This window comes from Cervus canadensis, chromosome 4, assembly GCF_019320065.1.
Source record: "Cervus canadensis isolate Bull #8, Minnesota chromosome 4, ASM1932006v1, whole genome shotgun sequence".
Classification (NCBI taxonomy): domain Eukaryota; kingdom Metazoa; phylum Chordata; class Mammalia; order Artiodactyla; family Cervidae; genus Cervus; species Cervus canadensis.
In genome coordinates, this window is record NC_057389.1 from 94,580,649 (window position 1) to 94,599,522 (window position 18,874).

General features: G+C 58.5%; 1 protein-coding gene across 1 annotated transcript; it reads left to right on the forward strand.

The window, feature by feature from the left end:
* Nucleotides 1–268: 268 nt before the first annotated feature.
* Nucleotides 269–18,874, forward strand: NACC1 (nucleus accumbens associated 1). The gene is made up of 6 exons (XM_043466859.1): nucleotides 269–472; nucleotides 13,347–14,315; nucleotides 14,406–14,579; nucleotides 14,937–15,042; nucleotides 15,124–15,221; nucleotides 16,001–18,874. The coding sequence occupies exons 2-6, from the start codon at nucleotides 13,358–13,360 to the stop codon at nucleotides 16,261–16,263; spliced, it is 1,599 nt and encodes a 532-aa protein (XP_043322794.1). The 5' UTR covers nucleotides 269–472; nucleotides 13,347–13,357; the 3' UTR covers nucleotides 16,264–18,874.

Genomic DNA, 18,874 nt, shown 5'->3' on the forward strand with positions numbered 1-18,874 from the left:
TTGTTTTATTCTAGGAAACTAAAGTTCCGAAAGACACAGCACTTGCTTAAGGTCACGGGACTAAAAAGTGGCGAGATCGGGACTCGAACTCTCCAGCATAGCGTAGGTTGCGACCGGGATTCCGAGGGTTAGAGAGAGGAGACTGAGGAGGGACGAAGGGCTCACTCGGCGCTCGGCTGGCCTAGCCTCGGGGGCGGGAACCGGGGGCGGTGCGCGGGCGGGGCCACGGCCGCTCCTCCCCGGCCCGGCTGCGGCGGCGGCGCGCCTTGCGCTCGCTCGGCGCTCGGCTGGGGCGGCCTGGCCCACAATGAATGGCCGCCGCGGCTACCGCTGCTGCTGAGGCGGAGGCCGCGGAGGCCGCGGAGGCGGAGGCCGAGGCCCCGGCGCAGGGGGGCGCGCCCCGGGCCCAGGCCCGGCCTCAGCTGCCGCTGCGGAGCCCGCCGGGAGCCCCCGGAGCGCGGCCACGGCGCAGGTGAGGCGGCCTGCCCCAGGCCCGGTTCCGGCCTTCCCTAGCCGGGGCGGCCCGAGGGCATCCGAGGTCCGGCTAAGGGCTGAGAGGGGAGGACATGGGGGCCTCCTCCGACAGGAGAGGAACCTGGCTGGCAGTCTACACTGTGGCCGGCCCGGCGAGTGCGGAGAGTCCCGGCCCCCGCGAGCGGCCTTGAGCGTTCAGCTCCCGGCCGGGCCGCGGAGCTTGGGGGCGTCGGGATCGGGCCCAGAGCTCCTCCTCTCATACCCCGCGAGAGGGGCGTGAGGCCATGCCGGGGCAGGTGCTGGGGGGCCCGGGAAGTTGGAGGGAGGCTGGTGGAGGGAAAGTGAGGAGGCGCCGGGGGAGACCGGAGGGGGAGGGGGAGGAGGAGTCAGGCTTAGGGCCGGCGGAATGGGGGAGGAGGAGAGAGCGGCGTGGCCGGAGGGAAACGGCCCTGAGGGGGGGGGAGGGGGCGGGGAGGGGCCCGGGCTTGCAGGTACCGTCGAGGCGCTTGAGGAGGTGGGTCAGGTTACAAGCTTGGGGGCGGCTGAGGAGAAGCCCTGGAAGTGGGGCAGGGTGGGTGTGGGCGGAGTTAGTTCGAGTGGGGGCGGTTAGGAGATCCCTGGGATGTTTGCGGGGGTCACTTGGGGTTAGGATTCGAAGAGAGGGCTTGCAGGTGGCGAGAGCCAGATGCAGGGGCTATCAGGTAGGTTGAGGAACTTTGGTAGGAGCTTTGGGAGTGGGAGGGGGAGGCAAGCTTTTGGACTAAGTAGGCTGGAGGGGGTGTGGGAGCAGGTCCGGAGAAACTTGTATGATCAAAAGACACGTGCCAAGGTGCGCCCCCCTCTTTTCTTGGCCAGGTGTTAGCTTGGGGCCAAAGCTGAGGGGTTTCTTCTTTCTCACACCTCATCCCTGCCAGGTTCTGGGCCCCCACCTACCCTTTGGACAAGCCTCTGCGGGCTGCTCCAAGGGGCTAGCTGGCCAGGTGGGTGTTTGTTTGGACAGCTTAGGACATAGTCTGGAACACCTAGCTCCGGCATCTTGTCTACCACCCTCTGGCCCACCCCCACCCCAGATATCTGCAGGGAGGTAGACACACACAGACACACTGTTACCTGAGTAGTTTAGGGTCCTGAGATTCTATCTGCACTTTTTGTGACCAGACCCTTGAGGCTCAAGCCTAGAGGTTGGGATCTCCCAGCATTTCAGGCAGCAGCTCTCTGCAGTTGAGTTACTGTGAGGTGAGCTTGTAAAGCTCTGTTCATTGTGTCTTGGAGGCTCTGGTGGGGTGAATGCGGGTCACCAAGAAGGGGCTCAAATCAGGTACCCAGACCTTTGGTGGTACCCATCCCAGTGCTTGTCCTCTGGGGTGCATTTCCTGGGCCAGGCCCTGTGCTAAGCTTGCTGGTTAGATGAGCTCATTGATGGCTCACCATCACCACCAAGTCGGCTTAGGTCTTCTCCGTGGTACAGGGTGGGAAACCGAGGCTCCAGATGGAGCCCAACTAGACATCAATGGGCTGGGATTGATTGACCCTCAGCCCCAACCCTGAGGCAGCTCCCTGGAGCTGGCCTTTGATGGGCGTGACGAGAAGAGGTCCCCACTATTCTGGATTCCCTGGTGGGAATTCCCTGTCCAGGACTTTTCTCTTGCCCATCCCAAGGGATGGGTCCGTACCCTTGTGGACCAAGTTTTCCTGGTGTCCCAGGGAGCCAGATCAGTGGAAGCTTCTCTCCCAGAGGCTAGGTCACCGCCCCCCCAACCCCCGTTCTCTTAATGGGAGCCGAGAGGTCAGGGATCACAGAGCTGTGGGCTGGCAGAGGGAGGTGGTTATAAGGATGGAGCCTGGCTTGATTTTTACTTTTTTTCCCCCCCTTAGTTTGTCTTTTGCTCACTTTGGTCCCCAGTCAGACCACCCCTACTTTTTGTTCCTTCTCTCAGGGAGTCTAACTGCAAGGCTGTTACCAATGGGTCCTGGGAACGCTGACTTGAGATCCTTAGCACGTGAGGCAGGAACCACAAACGGCTGGGTTGAGTGGTATCAGGCAGATCTAGGTTTAATGATCACCTCCCTTCCCCCGATCTCCCCAGAGTTCCTAGAACTGCCCCCACCTGGGCTGGGCCCTCCTCCCCGCTTTGGCTGGCCTCCTGGTTCTGGGAGGGGTAGAAACTGGGCCAGCAGCCCCACGTAATGAAGCCTTCTCCCTGCCTGGTTGGGCTGAGGCTGGCTGCAGACTGGGGCCTCAGCAGGGCTGTAGGCTGGGTACTGAGGGGTGGGGGGTGGCTGCCTCCAGTCACAGAGCTAGCTGGAAGCCGGGCAGAGACTGGAAGGAGCAGGCCACTGTGCGTGGATGGCCAAGAAGGGAGCAGTGAGTCCGTGTGCCTAGAGCTGGAGAAAGCACTCTTCGTAATTACTTTTCTGTGAGGATGTAGGGTGCACAGCCCTAGGGCACCAGAGGAATGCCACAATAGCCTGGCGGGTGAGAGCCACAAAGTAAAGGGACCCTGGGGACAGTGTGATGTTGCATGGGTGCCAACTCCCTGCTGGGGCCCAGGGAGTGGCTCTCAGCAACTTCTGTTTTAGTGAAGGTGATCAACCCCAGACAGACAAATGATCAAGAGTGTTTCTGATAGCCCTGTGTTCAGGAATATAGTGAAATGGAGTGAAGTAATTGTGTTGGGGTGGGGGGCAAAGCATTAGATTCAGGGGGTCAGGGAAGGCTTTCAGGTGAGCTGAGCTCTGAATAATAAGTCAGCCTGCTGGGGGCGGGGGGGTGGGGATTGTGGGGAGCTGGGGCAGGGAGGGGTGAATGTTCTAGGCAGACAGGACAGCACATTGAAAGCCTTCATTGAGCATGTGCCAGGCGCCAGCTCAGAGCCCTAAACATCTTGTCTTCATGAGGAAAGAAGTGAAGGGAGACCAACCCTGGTGTGGAGGTGGAGATCCTTAGTACCATTCCCAGAAAAGAAGCACCTGATCTCAGGGTCTCCTGGATCCCCGCCTCACCGCCAGAGGCAAAGTTCAGACCCCTTGGCCTGCATCCAAAGCCTTTTAAAATGTGCCCCAGTGGGCTCCTGAGCCAGGCCGTGAGATGAGTTTTGGTCAGTCTGGCAGGACCTGTCGTGGAGGTCAGCCTGAAGGCACGGGGTTTGGAGAGGGTTTCAGGTTGTTCTAGCAAGGTCTGACCCGGCTCCTCAATGTCACTGCCAGAGCCTGTGTTGGAGAACGGCCTGCCAGGTGCTGGTGGGGCTTGCAGCATTTGAGGCAACAGTGAGCTGGCCTCGAAGACATAGAGGTGGTGTTTGTACCAACCTTGGCTCCTTCTCTTGGGTCCTCCCTGCTTCTTGTCACTCCTATCCCTTTCCTGGGTGCCAAGCTGCTCTGAGCACTTTTACCCACTTTTAACTCACTTTGGTCTTTTCCTAGCATGAGCATGTGGGCCCGCCTCCCTGTCTCTGCTCCTGGGTCCCCTTGGCCAAGAGTGTCATCCCTCTGTCTCCCCTAGAGAGCTTTCTGAGCCACAGAAGCAGTGAAGTGGGACTGTCCAGGTGGCTGTCACTTTGTCTCCAGGGTCTGGTGGTGGTCATTGCCCCTGTCTCCTATGGACAGATAGGATGCGAAGATCTCAGCATCCTTAGAGACCCTGAGGGGTGTGTGTGTGCTCATTCATGTCTGACTGTTTGCGACCCCATGGACTGTAGCCCACCAGGCTCCTCTGTCCATGGGATTTCTCAGGCAAGAATACTGGAGTCAGTTGTACAGTTGTCATTTCCTCCTCCAGGGGATCTTCCCAGCCCAGGGGTTAACCCGTGTCTCCTGCATTGGCAGGCAGCAGATTCTTTCCCACTGCAGGACTGACTCCCACTGTGAGGACTGACTGAATTAAGCAGAAGGTGGATAAAGGTGGTGAGCATCCGAGGTGTAGTGGAGAGTCAGATTCGACCATTAGCGCCACCTTGCTTAGCCAGGAGAGCCTGAGCAAAGGTCGTGACCTCGCCTGCCACCTCAGTTTCTGCGTCTGATAAGTGGGGACAAGCAGGCATTCCTGCACTGCAGGGGTTCTTAATCAGAGTTGATTCTGCCCTGCCCAGGGGACACTTAGAAGGTTGTCCGGTGACATTTTTGGTTGTCACAGCTGGGGCTGGGGAGTAGGGACTGGCAGTGCAACTCGTAGACTGTACAGGGCAGCCCCCACCGCAGAGTGACCTGGGCCCCGTGGCAGCAGGGCCGCGGGTGGTCTTGCTGCGAGGTTATCATGAGAGTTACGTGAGAGGTTAGTGTCTGGGATGCGATCGGATGATGTTGGGAAGGCAGTGGGGGAGCCCTCGTAAATACCCGTGACTGATGAGATGGCCTAAGGTTCTGGAGGGTGGTGAGCAGTAGAAGATGCCTCCTCTGCGGTCAGGGAGTTTGCAGTCTTGTGAGGGGTCACAGGGACAGAAGGGGACATCACTAATAACAGCAGCTGGACACAGGCTGCAAATCTCCCTGCATTACTCTATGGTGGTTTCATCCTTAAAACAACGTTATGAGGTGGCTGCTCCTTTTATAGTTGGGAAAGACTGACATGGGGCTAGGGGGTGGTGAGCACTCAGAGGGATAATGTTTTCTAGGCGTTAAGGGAAGGGAAGCATAATTCTAAACTGGGAACTTTGCAAGGGATATTTGATCCTAGAAAAACAAGATTCTAATTCTTCTGCCCTGCCAAGGCCCTGCAGGGTCTCCAAGCACCTCTCAGCAACCCCTCCTCAGTAACCACCCGAATCAATTGTGTTAGCCGCCCAATGTGACCTCAGGACTTTTGCAGCTGCCACCCCACCCTGCCCGGTGCCCTCCAGGCCTGAAGGCACACTGGGGAGTGTGAGGTAACTTGGAAAGGTGGGCTTGTGGTCCTACTGGGAGGCGGGTGGGGCCCGGCTGGGTTCTTCTAGGAGCTGCTGCAGGCGAACAGAGGCCAGATTGCCGAGTCCTGCAAGAGGAGAGCGGAGGAGGGAGGGAGAGGCAGCAGGCTAGACTGCTCATTCCCGGAGGTGGCAGAGAGAGGAAGAAGAATAGAGAATAGCTGGGGGAGGTGGTGCGGAGGAAGAAAGCCTCCTGAGGGGCAGCAGGGAGAGGCACCCTTGGGTAGGGGCTCCGGTGGGCCGCAGACCCCAGCTCTGGAGCTCCCCACGTGGCTGCAGCTTCTCAGTCTGCCCAGTCAGGAACTGGGTCTATGTGGTGGCCACCTGTCCTCCAGGGGGAAGGCAGGGAAGCCCGGGCCAGCCTTGAACTGGAGCCACGGGGCCTGGGTGCCATCCTGGGCCTCCCTCTCCTCCTGTAAAATGGCAAGAGGACGCATTTCCCCCTCAGAGGCAGGCGAGAGGGACCACTGAGCCTCTCCAGGTACTGGTGCACAGCCGGGGCAATGTCCAGGCCACCTAGGGTTGCTCATCCTGTTACCCGCTGTGGAGTTAATGGGAGCTTTTCAGGGGAAAAGAATAGGCATTAAATGTGCATGTACATGAAAAAGACCTGTGTGGTTGACTGTCACCTGGTTTTTCACTAGGTGGTGTTTGCCTAAGCTGCCTCAGGGAGGGTCTGCCTGGCTTTGGCCCAAGAATGCACCCCCCCAGAAAAAGCGTGGGGGTGTGCGGCTTTCCTGCACCCCACCCCCCAGCCGTGACTCTGAGCTCCTGCTGAGCTGAGTGAAGGACTGTGGAGCTTTCCAGGGGGGTCTTCAGTCCTTACACTTGGGCTTGGCGGGTTCCCTTAATGGGCTTCCATGTCCACGGGCAGCTCAGCGCTCCCCTGGAAGGTCAGCGGAAAGAGACAGTGCTTGGCGAGACAGTCCCAGCCTCTGGGGACTTCAGAGCGCCCTCCTCAAGGAGCTGGCACTTCCCACCCCCAGGAACTGCACTGCCACACGAGCACTTCCATTCCAAGCCTGCAGCACCCCAGCAGGGTCTGGTGTCGGGCAGCTGGAGCCATCAGTGGGGATCCCCAGTTCACTGAGCCCTGGGTGGGGACATGGCCCCCCACCCCCGGAGGCCCCAGTGGCCCCCACTGTGTTGCGGGTGGCACCCCTGCCCGGCCTCAGAGACCTTTTCTAGTCCTGCTCTCTTCTAGTCGTATTGCAACTAAAACAGGAGTCTGGTTGAAAGCGGGGCTTCCTAGGTGGCACTGGTGGTAAAGAATCCGCCTGCCAAGGCAGAAGACATAAAGATTCAGGTTCGATCCCTGGGTCAGGAAGATCCCCTGGAGGAGGGCCCGGCAACCCACTCCAGTATTCTTGCCTGGAGAATCCCATGGGCAGAGCCTACAGTTCATTGAGGTTGCAAAGAGTCAGACACAACCAGTGACTTAGCACGCGTGCCAGTTGGAGGTAACAGAAGTAATTCTTCATTCATTCTACGAGCAACGATCGTGCGCCCACCGTGTGCTCGCCTGGTTATTGGGGCAGGGGACACAGCAGTGTGTCCCCAGGTGGGTGGAGGCCCTACCCTGGTGGAACTGACACAGCCAAGAACGTGTCTAGTCGGGAGATGGTGAGAAGCGCCAAGGAGGAAAACTCGAGCAGGAGAAGCGACGGGAGGAATTGGGTTTGGGAAGGGCTCTGACTTTGGAAATTCGAGATAGGTGATCCGGAGAGTTTGAAGGGCCGTGACCATCTTGGGCCCTGCGTTTTAGGTCTGAGAGTGGGTGAGCCTTACCATGCAGGGCTCCCATACACATCACAGGGGCCCAGGTGGTGAGAACTGCTTTTGAAGGAGTCAGGGGTGTGAATCTGGGGGTTTTGGTGTGTTTTTTTGTTTTCTTCTTTTTGGCTGTGCTGGGTCTTTGTTGTTGCACAAGGGCTTTCTCTAGCTGCGGTGCGAAGGCTTCTCCCTGTGGTGTCTTCTCTTGTTAGGGAGCACAGGCCCTAGGGCGCCCAAGCATAGCAGCCCTGGGGCCTGTGGAATCTCCCAGACCCGGGATCACTGCATTAGTAGGTGGAGTCTTTTTTTTTTTTTTAAATAATGCTAAGTCTCTTGCAATCCCATGGACTGTAGCCCACCAGGCTCCTCTCTGTCCATGGGATTCTCCAGGCAAGAAAACTGGAGTGGGCTGCCATTTCCTTCTTGGAGTAGGTGGATCCTTAGCCACTGGACCTCTAGGGAAGTCCAATCTGGGAGTCTTGACCCACGCAGGCTTGAGGGGGCGAGAGGTCTACTGAGGACACATTGTGTTGGCATCTGGGGTGCATGCCAGTCTCCGTCCATGGCGGGAGGTCCAGGCGAGGGGCCCCATGAGGGAGCTGTGGGGTGAGTAGATGCCGGTCTGCTCGGACACCATAACAAGGTACCATATAGGCTGGGTGACTGGACAGACATCTATTTTCTCATGGTTCTGGAGGCTGGAAGTCTTAAGAGGCCAGTGCAGTCGGGTTCTGGTTGGGATCTAATGTGTTCACATGGCCCTTGCTCAGTGTGTGCTTGGAGACAGAGAAATCTCGTCCTCCTAAGGACGGAGTTCTGTTGGATGAGGGCCCCACTTTTTTTGACCTCACTTAATCTTAATGACCTTCAAATAGGACCCTGTCTCCAAATACGGCCACACTGGAGATGAGGACTTCAGCTTATGAATTGGGTTGGGGGACATGGGTTTAATCCCTGGGTCAGAAAGAGCCTCTGGAGGAGGGCACAGCAACCCACTCCAGTATTCTTGCCTGGAGAATCATGGACAGAGGAGCCTGGCGGGCTATAGTCCATGGGGTCACAAAGAGGCGGACACAACTGAAGCAACTTAGCATGCACGCACATACAACGTAGTTCACAGCAGAGCCCAGAGTCCACTTTCTGGAAGGATCGTGCCTGCTTCTTCCTCAAGGCTCTGCATGCCTTCCTTGTGCCTTGAGGGCCACCTTCCCAGCTCGCCCCTGCCCCATTAGATCACCCCACCTCTACCCACTGGTGCCCTCCAGATCTCAGCTCCAGATCTCCTCTGCTGGGTGAGGTCAGAGGCGAGGACCTGTAGCTCATGGATCTGTGTGACCTGGATGAATGGTTGTGCCTCTCACCGGATCGTGAGCTCCAGAGTCAGGGCCCCGTCTTGGTGATGGCCTGCCCTGAGCTCTGGGCACTTCCTGCCCCAGACAAGTGCTGGGCAAATATTTGTCGAGTGGCTTGAGAGATCATGGAAACTGTGAATTGTGGCCTTGCATCTCGTGGGGAAAACCCACTCTAGTTCGGGGCCAGGAGCAGCGATGCCAGGAGGGTCCTCTTGGCCTTGTGTGTGGCTGGGGGCTGCCCCTCCCCTCCAGGGGAATCTGGGGACCCCAGCAGATGCACAGGCTGATGTACCAAGTTGTGAGGAGAGAGTTCAAAGATGGTTCTCTGCCCTTGGGGAGACGGTAATCAAGTGGCATCTAGTGTTCTCAGAGGTAAGCATCAGGGCACTAGGGTTGCAGGTGGGGGGCGTGCAGAAGAGGCCATCTTCTCCAGTCTGGAGAGTTCTTGGAGTGGCGGGTACCTGAGGGTGGCCGAGGACGATGTGGGCGCTCTGGGCAGGGTGCATGGCACGGGCGAGGTCTGGCTGCGGGGAACTGGGCAGAGCGGGCGGGGGGCTCAGGTTGGTGAGGACAGAACTGTTGGTGGTTTAGAGACCCCCCCGCCCCCTGCCCGGCTCCCCATCCAACCACTTCCCCACCAACAGGTGACGCAGCTCAAGCACCAGCTCTTAGCCCTGTTTCCTCTAGAAAGCCCAGGGTAGCGCCATGCCTCCTCCCTCACAGGCCGGCAGAGGTGAGGAGGAGGACCCTGGACCATGGTTCTTCTGAGTCGGGTAGCCTGGATGGGCGCCACAAGAGGGAGGGAGCCCAGGGTGGGTCTTTGGGGTCTCCAGTGGCCTCTGCCACTTCCCCTCATCCTGTCCTACCTGCAGGGGCAGCGAGGCAGAGCAAGCACCCTGCTCCCTGTCACTGCAAGGGGACGGGTCAGTTCCTGTGCACTGATTACATCAACCTTTTGTACAACTTGTCCCCCCACTAAATTGCTCACTGAAACCTTCAGAGCCCTGGGTGCTTGGCCCTGGGGCTCCATGGGGTTGGTGAGGCCTGTAGATACCAGCCTGGATATCAGGTTGGCTTTCACCCTCAGGAGCCCCCTCCTTGTGTCTCTGTTCCCTCCCGTTATCTTGAGGATATTAGCACTCCCAAGCTAAGTGCTCCCCACAAAGCCCCCTGCACCAATTCTCAGTGGGGGGACAGGCCCTGCAGTCTAGCTTCTTGGGACCCACCCATGAGGTGGGGCACCGCTCACCTTCACTGCTGGGTGCTCTGAGCACCTTGGTAGCCTTTGGGACATGGATGCAGCCTTGTCCAGCACACCGAGTGCAGTTAGGAGTGGAATGCCCTTCGTAGCCTCCAAAGCATCCACATCGATACCTCTACAGCCTCAGCCCTCTACCCTCCTCACCCAAGCTCCCCTTTCCCCCGATGCTTCCCCACCCCAGCTGCTAGGAGTCAGTCACCTGTTCCCTTGGTGCTGTCTCTGCAGTGTTTTTAAAACTTTATTTACTTACTAATTATTTGGCTGTGCTGGGTCTTCATTGCTGCATGAGTTTTTTGTCTGGTCGCACCAGGCAGGGCTACTCTCTAGTTGCAGTGCACAGGCTTCTCATTGCAATGGCTTCTCTTGTTGCAGAGCACAGGCTCTAGGGCACACAGACTTCAGTAGTTGTGATGCCCAGGCTTAATTGTTCCTCGGCATGTGGGATCTTCCCAGACCAGGGATCGAACCCATGTCTCCTGCATTGCAAGACAGATTCTTAACTGCTGGACCACCAGGGAAGTCCCCTGATGGCCTTTTTGTTTTTTGTGATGGTGACATTGATTTTGCTGGGGAAAGAAGGAAAGAGTATGTGCAAAGGCCCTGGGGCAGGAACTAACCAGAGCCCCATCAGCTGTTCGGCTCTTACTCCCACGTTAGCGCTCATGCACCCTTCAGGTTTTTGTTCGTTAGGTCTGTTTTAAGCTGCCTCTGGGTTGAGCACTGGGGATGCAGTGCAGAGTTGGACCCTCTCCGGATTCACTGAGAAAGGGCTCCGTGGAGGAAGAGAAAGGGCCACATGCCCGTAGGCTCAGGGCTGTACTCTGGGGCCAGCATGAGTCCTGGCTCCAGAACTGACTTGCTTCTGGGACCAGGAGCTCCATATCTTTGCTTCTTCATTTGGAAATGAACACTGATAAGGCCAGCCTGATTCTGCACACACTGAGCTGCTCCATTTGGGAGACCCTGAGGGAGACACTGGCCCTGCCCTCCCAGCACCCAGGCTACCAGAGCAGTCAGCGTGTGACTGCATGAGCGCCCTGAATCCTCTTCGCAGCCTCTGGGGCTGATTTCATGCCCCTAGTTCTCAGCTGGGGAAACTTAAGGCCGTTCCTACCCCAGGGTGTTTGCACACACTCTTTCCTACTGTTTCTTCTTACCAGCCTGACTCTCTGTTCAGGCCTCTCTTCTCTCCCCTGCCTGCCCTTTCAGGACCACTGCCCTCCACACCAGCAGAATGGCAGGGGACTCACTGTTTCCAATGGGGTGGGAGGGGGTCACTTGTAAAGTCACATCTTCCCTCCAAGCCCTTTTATAATTGCCCCCAGAGTATCAGATGTGCCATCCTCGCCTGATCAGTTCTTCCTCCTGGATGGGAACGTGCACTGATGGAATAGGCTGTGATGCAGAAGTTTATACATTTGAGAGGTGCCAGGGCCCCCCAGGTGGTACCTTGCAGGTCAGGATGGGGGTGGTGGGCTCCCTGAGCAGGGTCTTACTAGGCAGTTCCTTAAATTCACATTTCTTTCTCCACCCACCCCTAAAGCCCTTGGGATGTTTGCAGTGTGATTTCACACACTTTATTTTTAAATATTATTCACTTTGGTAAATAGACAATATATACACCAAATTCAAAATTTAAAAAGACCCTAAGACTGCCCACTCCAGTATTCTTGCCTGGAGAATTCCCATGGACAGAGGAGCCTGACAGGCTACAGTCACATAGATTTGGACACGACTTAGCGACTAAACAACAAAACAAAGACTGTACATGGCAAGTCTCATCCTCAGTTCTGCACAGGGGACATTAGTCTCACAATTTCTTTTTTCATTTAACAGCTTGAGATGCACATACCAAACAGTTCACCCATTTTTAAAGCGTACTGGTTCAGAGCTTTTTAGTATGTTCATAGTTGTGCGTATGTCATCACAATCACTGGACGTTTCTCGCGAGGACAAGAAGAAACCCTGTTCCTGTTTGCTTACGCCTCCCCGATCCTCACAACCCCTACCCCTCACCCACTGCCCAGCCCTAGGCAACCGCAGATCCACTTTCTGTCTCTATGGTTTGCCCATTCTGGACATTTCATATTTGTGGGAAATGAAATATATATAATGTGTGGTCTTTTTGTCTGGCTTGCATTTAGCATATTTTGGGGGTTTATCCTAGTTGTAGCGTGTATCAGTTGTTTGCTCCTTTTTGTGACTGAGTAGTGTTCCGTTGTGGATGGATCACGTTTTGTTTATCCATTTACCTTTGAGGTCATTGGTTCTACCTTTCGCCTGTTGTGAATGGTGCTGCTGTAAACATTCACATGGTACTTCCCCGGTTCTTTACTCAGCAGTAAAGAACCCGCCCGCCAATGCAGGAGACACGGGTTCAATCCCTGGGTCAGGAAGATCCCCTGGAGGACGAAATGGCAACCCACTCCAGTATTCTTGCCTGGGAAATCGCATGGACAAAGGAGCCTGGTGGGCTACAGTCCATGAGGTCACAAAAGAGTCAGACATAACTTAGTGACTAAACAACAAATACAGTCTTAACCACTGGTGGATGTATGTTTTCACTTCTCAGGTATCATTCCCAGAGGTGGGATCGCTGTGTCATATGGTAACTTCAGGTTTAACCATTTGAAGAGCAGTTTTCTACAGCATCTACACTACTTCACATTCCCACCACCAATGTAGGAGGGTCCCGAGTCATTTCTCATCTTCACTGAGAGTATTTATCTTTTTATGCTAGCCAGCCTGTGTGTTAGTTGCTCACTTGTGAGTCTTTGCAACCCCGTGGACTGTAGCCCACCAGGCTCCTCTGTCCTTGCGATTCTCTAGCCAGCCTGGTGGGTGTGAAATGGTGTTTCACTGTGGTTTGGATTTGCATTGCCCTGGTGACTGTTATGTTCTCATGCAGTTTCAGGGTTTCTTGATTGGTCGTTCAGTCATTCAACAAATGGTGGTTCTGGGTCACGTGCTCAGCCCCACAAAGGCAGTGTGAAAGATCAGATGAGTCCGCCTTCTCTGTGTTGGTATGCTAGTTACCTGTGTGTGTGGTGCTAGCACTGGTTAGTGCTCATGGGGTGCTCCCTGTGTCATCTCATTTAATGCTCAAGCACAGACGTGTAAGGATGCCTTTGCCCTCCTTTATTTTGTTTAATGTTTTCTTATTTGTCTGCACCAGGTCTTAGATGAGGCATCTTTATTATTAATTTTTATTGTAGTAGCATGCAAGATCTTTAGTCGAGGTATGGGGACTCTTACTTGCGGCATGTGGGATGTAGTTCCTTGACTAGGGGTCGAACCTGGGTCCCCTGCATTGGGAATATGGAGTCCTAGCCACTGGACCACCTGGGGAGTCCCTGCCCTTCTTTCTGCAGAAAGAAGCCCAGCATGGGCCACCCCAGCTTAGCTGACTGGCCAGCCTGTCACAGAGGCCAGGCCGTGCTGGGACAGGAGTGGGCGGCCCCTGTGATTCTTATGGTCCTGGCAGATTCCACCACAGTGGCTGCCATCCACACTCCCGCCTGTCTCCCGGTATCCGGCTGGGTCAGCCGCCTGACCCCGCCCCTGCATCTCTCCCTTTCGCCCGCGCAGCTACCGCCGCCATGGCCCAGACCCTTCAGATGGAGATCCCGAACTTTGGCAACAGCATCCTGGAGTGCCTCAACGAGCAGCGGCTGCAGGGCCTGTACTGTGACGTCTCGGTAGTGGTCAAGGGCCACGCCTTCAAGGCCCACAGGGCCGTGCTGGCCGCCAGCAGCTCCTACTTCCGGGACCTGTTCAACAGCAGCCGGAGCGCGGTGGTGGAGCTGCCGGCGGCCGTGCAGCCCCAGTCCTTCCAGCAGATCCTCAGCTTCTGCTACACGGGCCGCCTGAGCATGAACATGGGTGACCAGTTCCTGCTCATGTACACGGCCGGCTTTCTGCAGATCCAGGAGATCATGGAGAAGGGGACCGAATTCTTCCTCAAGGTGAGCTCCCCCAGCTGCGACTCCCAGGGCCTGCACGCTGAGGAGGCCCCCTCGTCTGAGCCCCAGAGCCCCGTGGCGCAGACGTCGAGCTGGCCGGCCTGTGGCACTCCGCTGCCCCTGGTGTCGCGCGTCAAGACAGAGCAGCAGGAGTCGGACTCTGTGCAGTGCACGCCCGTGGCCAAGCGGCTGTGGGACAGCGGCCAGAAGGAGGCCGGGGGCGGCAGCGGGGGCAATGGCAGCCGCAAGATGGCCAAGTTCTCCACGCCAGACCTGGCTGTCAACCGGCCGGCCCAGCAGGCCCCCGTGGTGGCGGCGGCACAGCCCACCGGGGTGGCGGCGGGGGCGGGAGCCGGGCCGCCAACAGGGGGTGCGGCGGCGGCGGCGGCGGCGGCAGCAGGCGGTGTGAGCGGGCCCAGCACGTCAGAGCGGACCAGCCCCGGCACCTCAAGCGCCTACACCAGCGACAGCCCCGGCTCCTACCACAATGAGGAGGACGAGGAGGAGGACGCGGGCGAGGAGGGCACGGACGAGCAGTACCGGCAGATCTGCAACATGTACACCATGTACAGCATGATGAACGTCGGCCAGACTGGTGAGGTGCCCCGCAAGCCCCAGCCCGGCCCCACTGCCCTCCCCACCACTGCCACTCCGACCCCAGCACACCTCTCTCCCCCCTGCACAGCCGAGAAGGTGGAGGCCCTCCCTGAGCAGGTGGCCCCTGAGTCTCGGAATCGCATCCGAGTGCGGCAGGACCTAGCGTCTCTCCCCGCCGAGCTCATCAACCAGATTGGCAACCGCTGCCACCCCAAGCTCTACGACGAGGGCGACCCCTCAGAGAAGCTGGAGCTGGTGACAGGTGGGCTGGCCTCACCTCGACCCTCAGCTCCCCCTGCCACCCCATTTGGGTTGGGTCCTGGGGCCCCTGACACCCCTTCATATTGATACGAATCAAAGGCTTGCCTGTAGGTTTCCACCCCAGAGGCGGGTATAAGCATCGGCCGGCATTTTTGGCCACATGGGCATAGGTCAGTGGTTTCGTGGGGGTGGTTCCAGGGATGACCAACACAGAGCTTAAGAATCTGGCCGCAGGACTCATGGTGCTGGGGGCAGTCTCTCCTTTCCTGAGTGTCGAGAAGGCAGCTGTGGGTTGAGTTGTTGGGGTGGGGGGTGTCTTGGTCGGCCCTGGCTATCCTCTCGCCCCCTCCCCCTGCAGGCACCAACGTGTACATCACGAGGGCGCAGCTCATGAACTGCCACGTCAGCGCAGGCACACGCCACAAGGTCCTGCTGCGGCGCCTCCTGGCCTCCTTCTTTGACCGGTGAGGCCCCCGCCAGAGCCCCAGGGGTTGAGGGGACTCGTCATCGGGGGGCCTGACTCCCCTCCCCTGTACCTCACCCAGGAACACGCTGGCCAACAGCTGTGGCACCGGCATCCGCTCCTCCAGCAACAACCCCAGCCGCAAACCGCTGGACAGTCGCGTGCTCCACGCCGTCAAATGTGAGTGCCTGCCGTTCTGGGGTCGGGCAGGGGGTCCTTTTCTCTGGTGGTGGCCCTGATGGGTCAGTAGGTAGGCTCTGATGTTAAGAAGGATTCTGAAGTTCAATCTAGGCTTCTTGGGAAGAGGGCTGTGATTGGTTAGAGATTTCTTGAGGAAGGACACTGAAGGAAAGCCACAATGCCGACAGGAGAGGGTCTCCGATGCAGGCTGGGCATGGGAGTGATAGACGACCCCAGGCCTCAGCCAGTTGTCAGGAGGGAAGTCTAGGTTTTCAAGTGGAAATCTCCCGGTTTCTAAATTCTGGCAAATGACGCCTGTTTTTCAAGAGCACCCAGGTGTCCCGCATCAGATCCACACAGCCCACACACGTGGCCCAGCTGGGTCCAGCCTGGGCCCACTGATGTAGTATAGCATGCTGTCTGTAAGATCTCGGGCTCCCCAAGTGGCTCAGTGGTCAAGAATCTGCCTGGCAAGCAGGACACGCAGGTTCAACCCCTGGGTTGGGCAGAGCCCTTAGAAAAGGAAATGGCAACCCACTCCAGTATTCTTGCCTGGAGAATCCCATGCACAGAGGAGCCTGGTGGGCTACAGTCCATGGGGTCGCAAAGAGTCAGACATGACTGAGCAGCTAAGCAACAGCGGCAAGCATCTGCAAGGCCTCAGCCCTCAGCTCTGAGGGGTGGGCAGAGGGGTCCTGAGGTCAGGGGGTGCCCGCGCCACGGCAGCTGAGTGCCTGTTGGGAGGGGCGCTTACCCGGGCCCGCTCATTCCACCTGCAGACTACTGCCAGAACTTCGCCCCCAACTTCAAGGAGAGCGAGATGAACGCCATTGCGGCTGACATGTGCACCAACGCCCGCCGCGTTGTGCGCAAGAGCTGGATCCCCAAGGTCAAGCCGCTCATGGCTGAGGGCGACGCCTACACCACCTTCATCAGCTACACGGGCAAGATAGAGCCGGACATGATGGGTGTGGAGCACGGCTTCGAGACGGCCAGCCACGACGGCGAGGCCGGCCCCTCAGCCGAGGAGGCCCTCCAGTAACCCCCAGCGGACCCTCCCGCGGGGCCGCCACACTCCCCCTCCTGTCACACCCACCCGCCATCCTGGTCACGAGCTACTGTCTGTCCTTCCCCAGGACCCGCGGGGGGTGCTGCATGCTCCCAGCTCCTCTGCCTCCCCGTCCCATCCCCTGACCCCAAGCCGATCGGGGATCCGGGCTGGGAGAGGATGGCAGGTGGTGCGAGGCCCGCGTGGCCTTCTCTAGCACACACTCATGCACAGCCGGGGGGCTCTTGCTCCCCGACTCCTAACCCCTAGTGACTCTCCCCACTCACCAGGCCAGGCACAGGGAGGGGCCAGCCTGGGGGGGCTTGGGAAGACCCCCTTCCCAGGCCCTGGGCCACCAAGCGGGAGCATTCCTCAGCCTCCGCCCCCCCACTGCAGCCCCTCGGGACTTGCAGGGGCCCCCGGGTTCTCAGGACCCCTCCCGCCACCACCTCCCAGTGCTTCCACGTTTCCAAAAGCGCCTTCCTGTTTCCCTCGTCTGTCCCTGCACCTGGGGGCTGGGGTAGGCGAGGCCGTTGAGGACTGCCCATTTTACAGCTGAGGAAACTGAGGCTCAGAGAAACTGGCCGACCCAAGGTGGTGGGCGGTGGCAGGCCCAGCGCCCTTCTCTTCCCCTCCCCGTGCTCAGCCTCTCTTGCCATCACCAGTCCCCTGGGGCCTGAGAGGGGCAGGTCCTGAGTCAGGGGAGCCCTTGGGGGCAGACCGCAGGTCTCTGAGGACAGGAGGAGAGGTTTCCGGGGCGTGCAGAAGCGTGTGGGTGTGCGTGTGTGTGCGTGCGCGCGTGCGTGTGTAGAAGTTTTGCTCTTAAACAAATGAAGACAGAAGAGGCAGTAGGACCGGGGTGGAACCCAGGGGAGCCGGCTAGGGGGAGGGGGCTGCTGCCTTCCCGCCCTTCCCCACCCCACCCCGCCCCCACGGCAGGGCTCCCAGCCCCCACCCCCTGTACATACTTTTTAAAACATTTTTTTAGCTAATGAAATATTGAAGTATAAGATTCCTTTTATTTTTCAAACCAATGGGACTGGGTCTGATGTCCCCTTTGGTCCCCAGAGCTGTGGAAGGCAGGACGGGGTGGGGGGCCAGGGGGCAGGCTGAATGTGCTGCGCATGTGTGTGGAGTGTGGGTGTGCGTTTCCAAGGTGGGGCCCCCCCAAGGCCCGCTCTGCCTGGGCTCCTGTGGGTCCGGCCAGCTCCCACTCACCCCTCGATGCCTCCCCCATGGGGCTCCATTGCAAGGGTGTCCCAGGTTTTTGAGTTCTACATGTAAACTCAGAGGGTTCTTTTTTTTTTTTTTTTTAACTCTACTCCCCTTCCCCCATACACACCCACTGGGTGTCATTTCTTTGCAATTTCACAGTTTTGTCTCCAGCCCTTGTTCTCATGCCTCTGTCTTCTCCCCAATCTGACTCGCCCATTGCTCCCAGCAGCCTCTCTCTCCAAAGGCAAGGGGACTACAGGAGGTGGTGGGGGCCCACTGGACCCTTGAAACCTGACTTGGAGGCCTGCCCCTCCCCCGAACCCCAGGAGCCCCCGCCAGCCTGTGGGGCCGGGGTGGGGAGGTCCTTCCTGACATCTGCTTGTTGCAGGGGTGGGGGGATCAGTCCAGCTGGGGTCCCGGGACTCTGCTTTCGTGGCCTCAGCTGGCTCGAGTGTGTGGGGGGAGTCAACACCCCCAACTAAAGCACAAGCACCTTAGTCACACCTACCCTGCACCCCCCCAATCCTGGTCTCAGCACCCACCCCAGCATAGATCCCAAAGCACAATATCCTGGTCACTTGGCAAGCTGCCGGGCCGACCAAGGCCGAGGGGTGGGGCTGGGGCTCCAGCCAGACCCCACAAGGAAGCCGGAGTCCCCAGGCGCTCCCCTTCTTCCAGGCCTTAGTGGGGGCCAGCTCTCTGGGACTGGGGTCTTCTCCCTCCCCACCCCCTTGTCCTGGGCAGGCCTCTGTCCAGCCCCTCCTCGCCTTTTTCCTCGAGCCCCTGCAGCACTGGGCTGGGTGGCAGAGCCCTCTTGTTTCAGGGACCCCAGGAGGCGCCCCCCCTGGCTCTCTGGACTGTGTGTGGTGGTCTGGGGGGTGGGGAGGGGTGGGGAGCGGGGCTGGGCAGGGGTGCAGGGGAGGAAACTCCTCACCAGGAGAGCCAAAGACAGGGTTGTGCCTTACCCCGGGAGCCACCCCTGCGCCCTCCCGCCCTGCTTCCTGCTCCTGGGTGGCCTGCTGCTTTTCCTTCTTGCCTTCCCTGCCCCCTCCACCCGAGCCCACCCTGCCCTGCGCTGCGCTGCATGGACCCCCAAGCCCGGGCAGCCAGGAAGGAACATGGAGAACCACCGACCAACGCAAAAAAGACTGTGGGGGGCCACCCCCCTCCCCCGCCGGCCGCCCATTCACCCTCACCTCTTTCACGCAGGACAGTCTGTCTGCGTGGAGTGCCAACACCCTCCCCGCCCTGGGCCGAGCCCCTCCCCACCCCGGGCCCGTAAGTGAGATTGCACATGACTACTGTAAGAGGAGGAGCCGCACTGGGAAATGTGAACCGTGAGGACATCAGTGATACTGATGAGGAGAATAAACTAAACGCCTTTGTAACA

Excerpts from the sequence above, each read along its gene's own strand:
- NACC1 (XM_043466859.1), top strand. The coding sequence starts at position 13,358 with ATGGCCCAGACCCTTCAGATGGAGATCCCGAACTTTGGCAACAGCATC. Across the intron at positions 14,316-14,405 it reads GATGAACGTCGGCCAGACTG|CCGAGAAGGTGGAGGCCCTC; the intron begins GTGAGGTGCCCC and ends CCCCCTGCACAG. Across the intron at positions 14,580-14,936 it reads GAAGCTGGAGCTGGTGACAG|GCACCAACGTGTACATCACG; the intron begins GTGGGCTGGCCT and ends CTCCCCCTGCAG.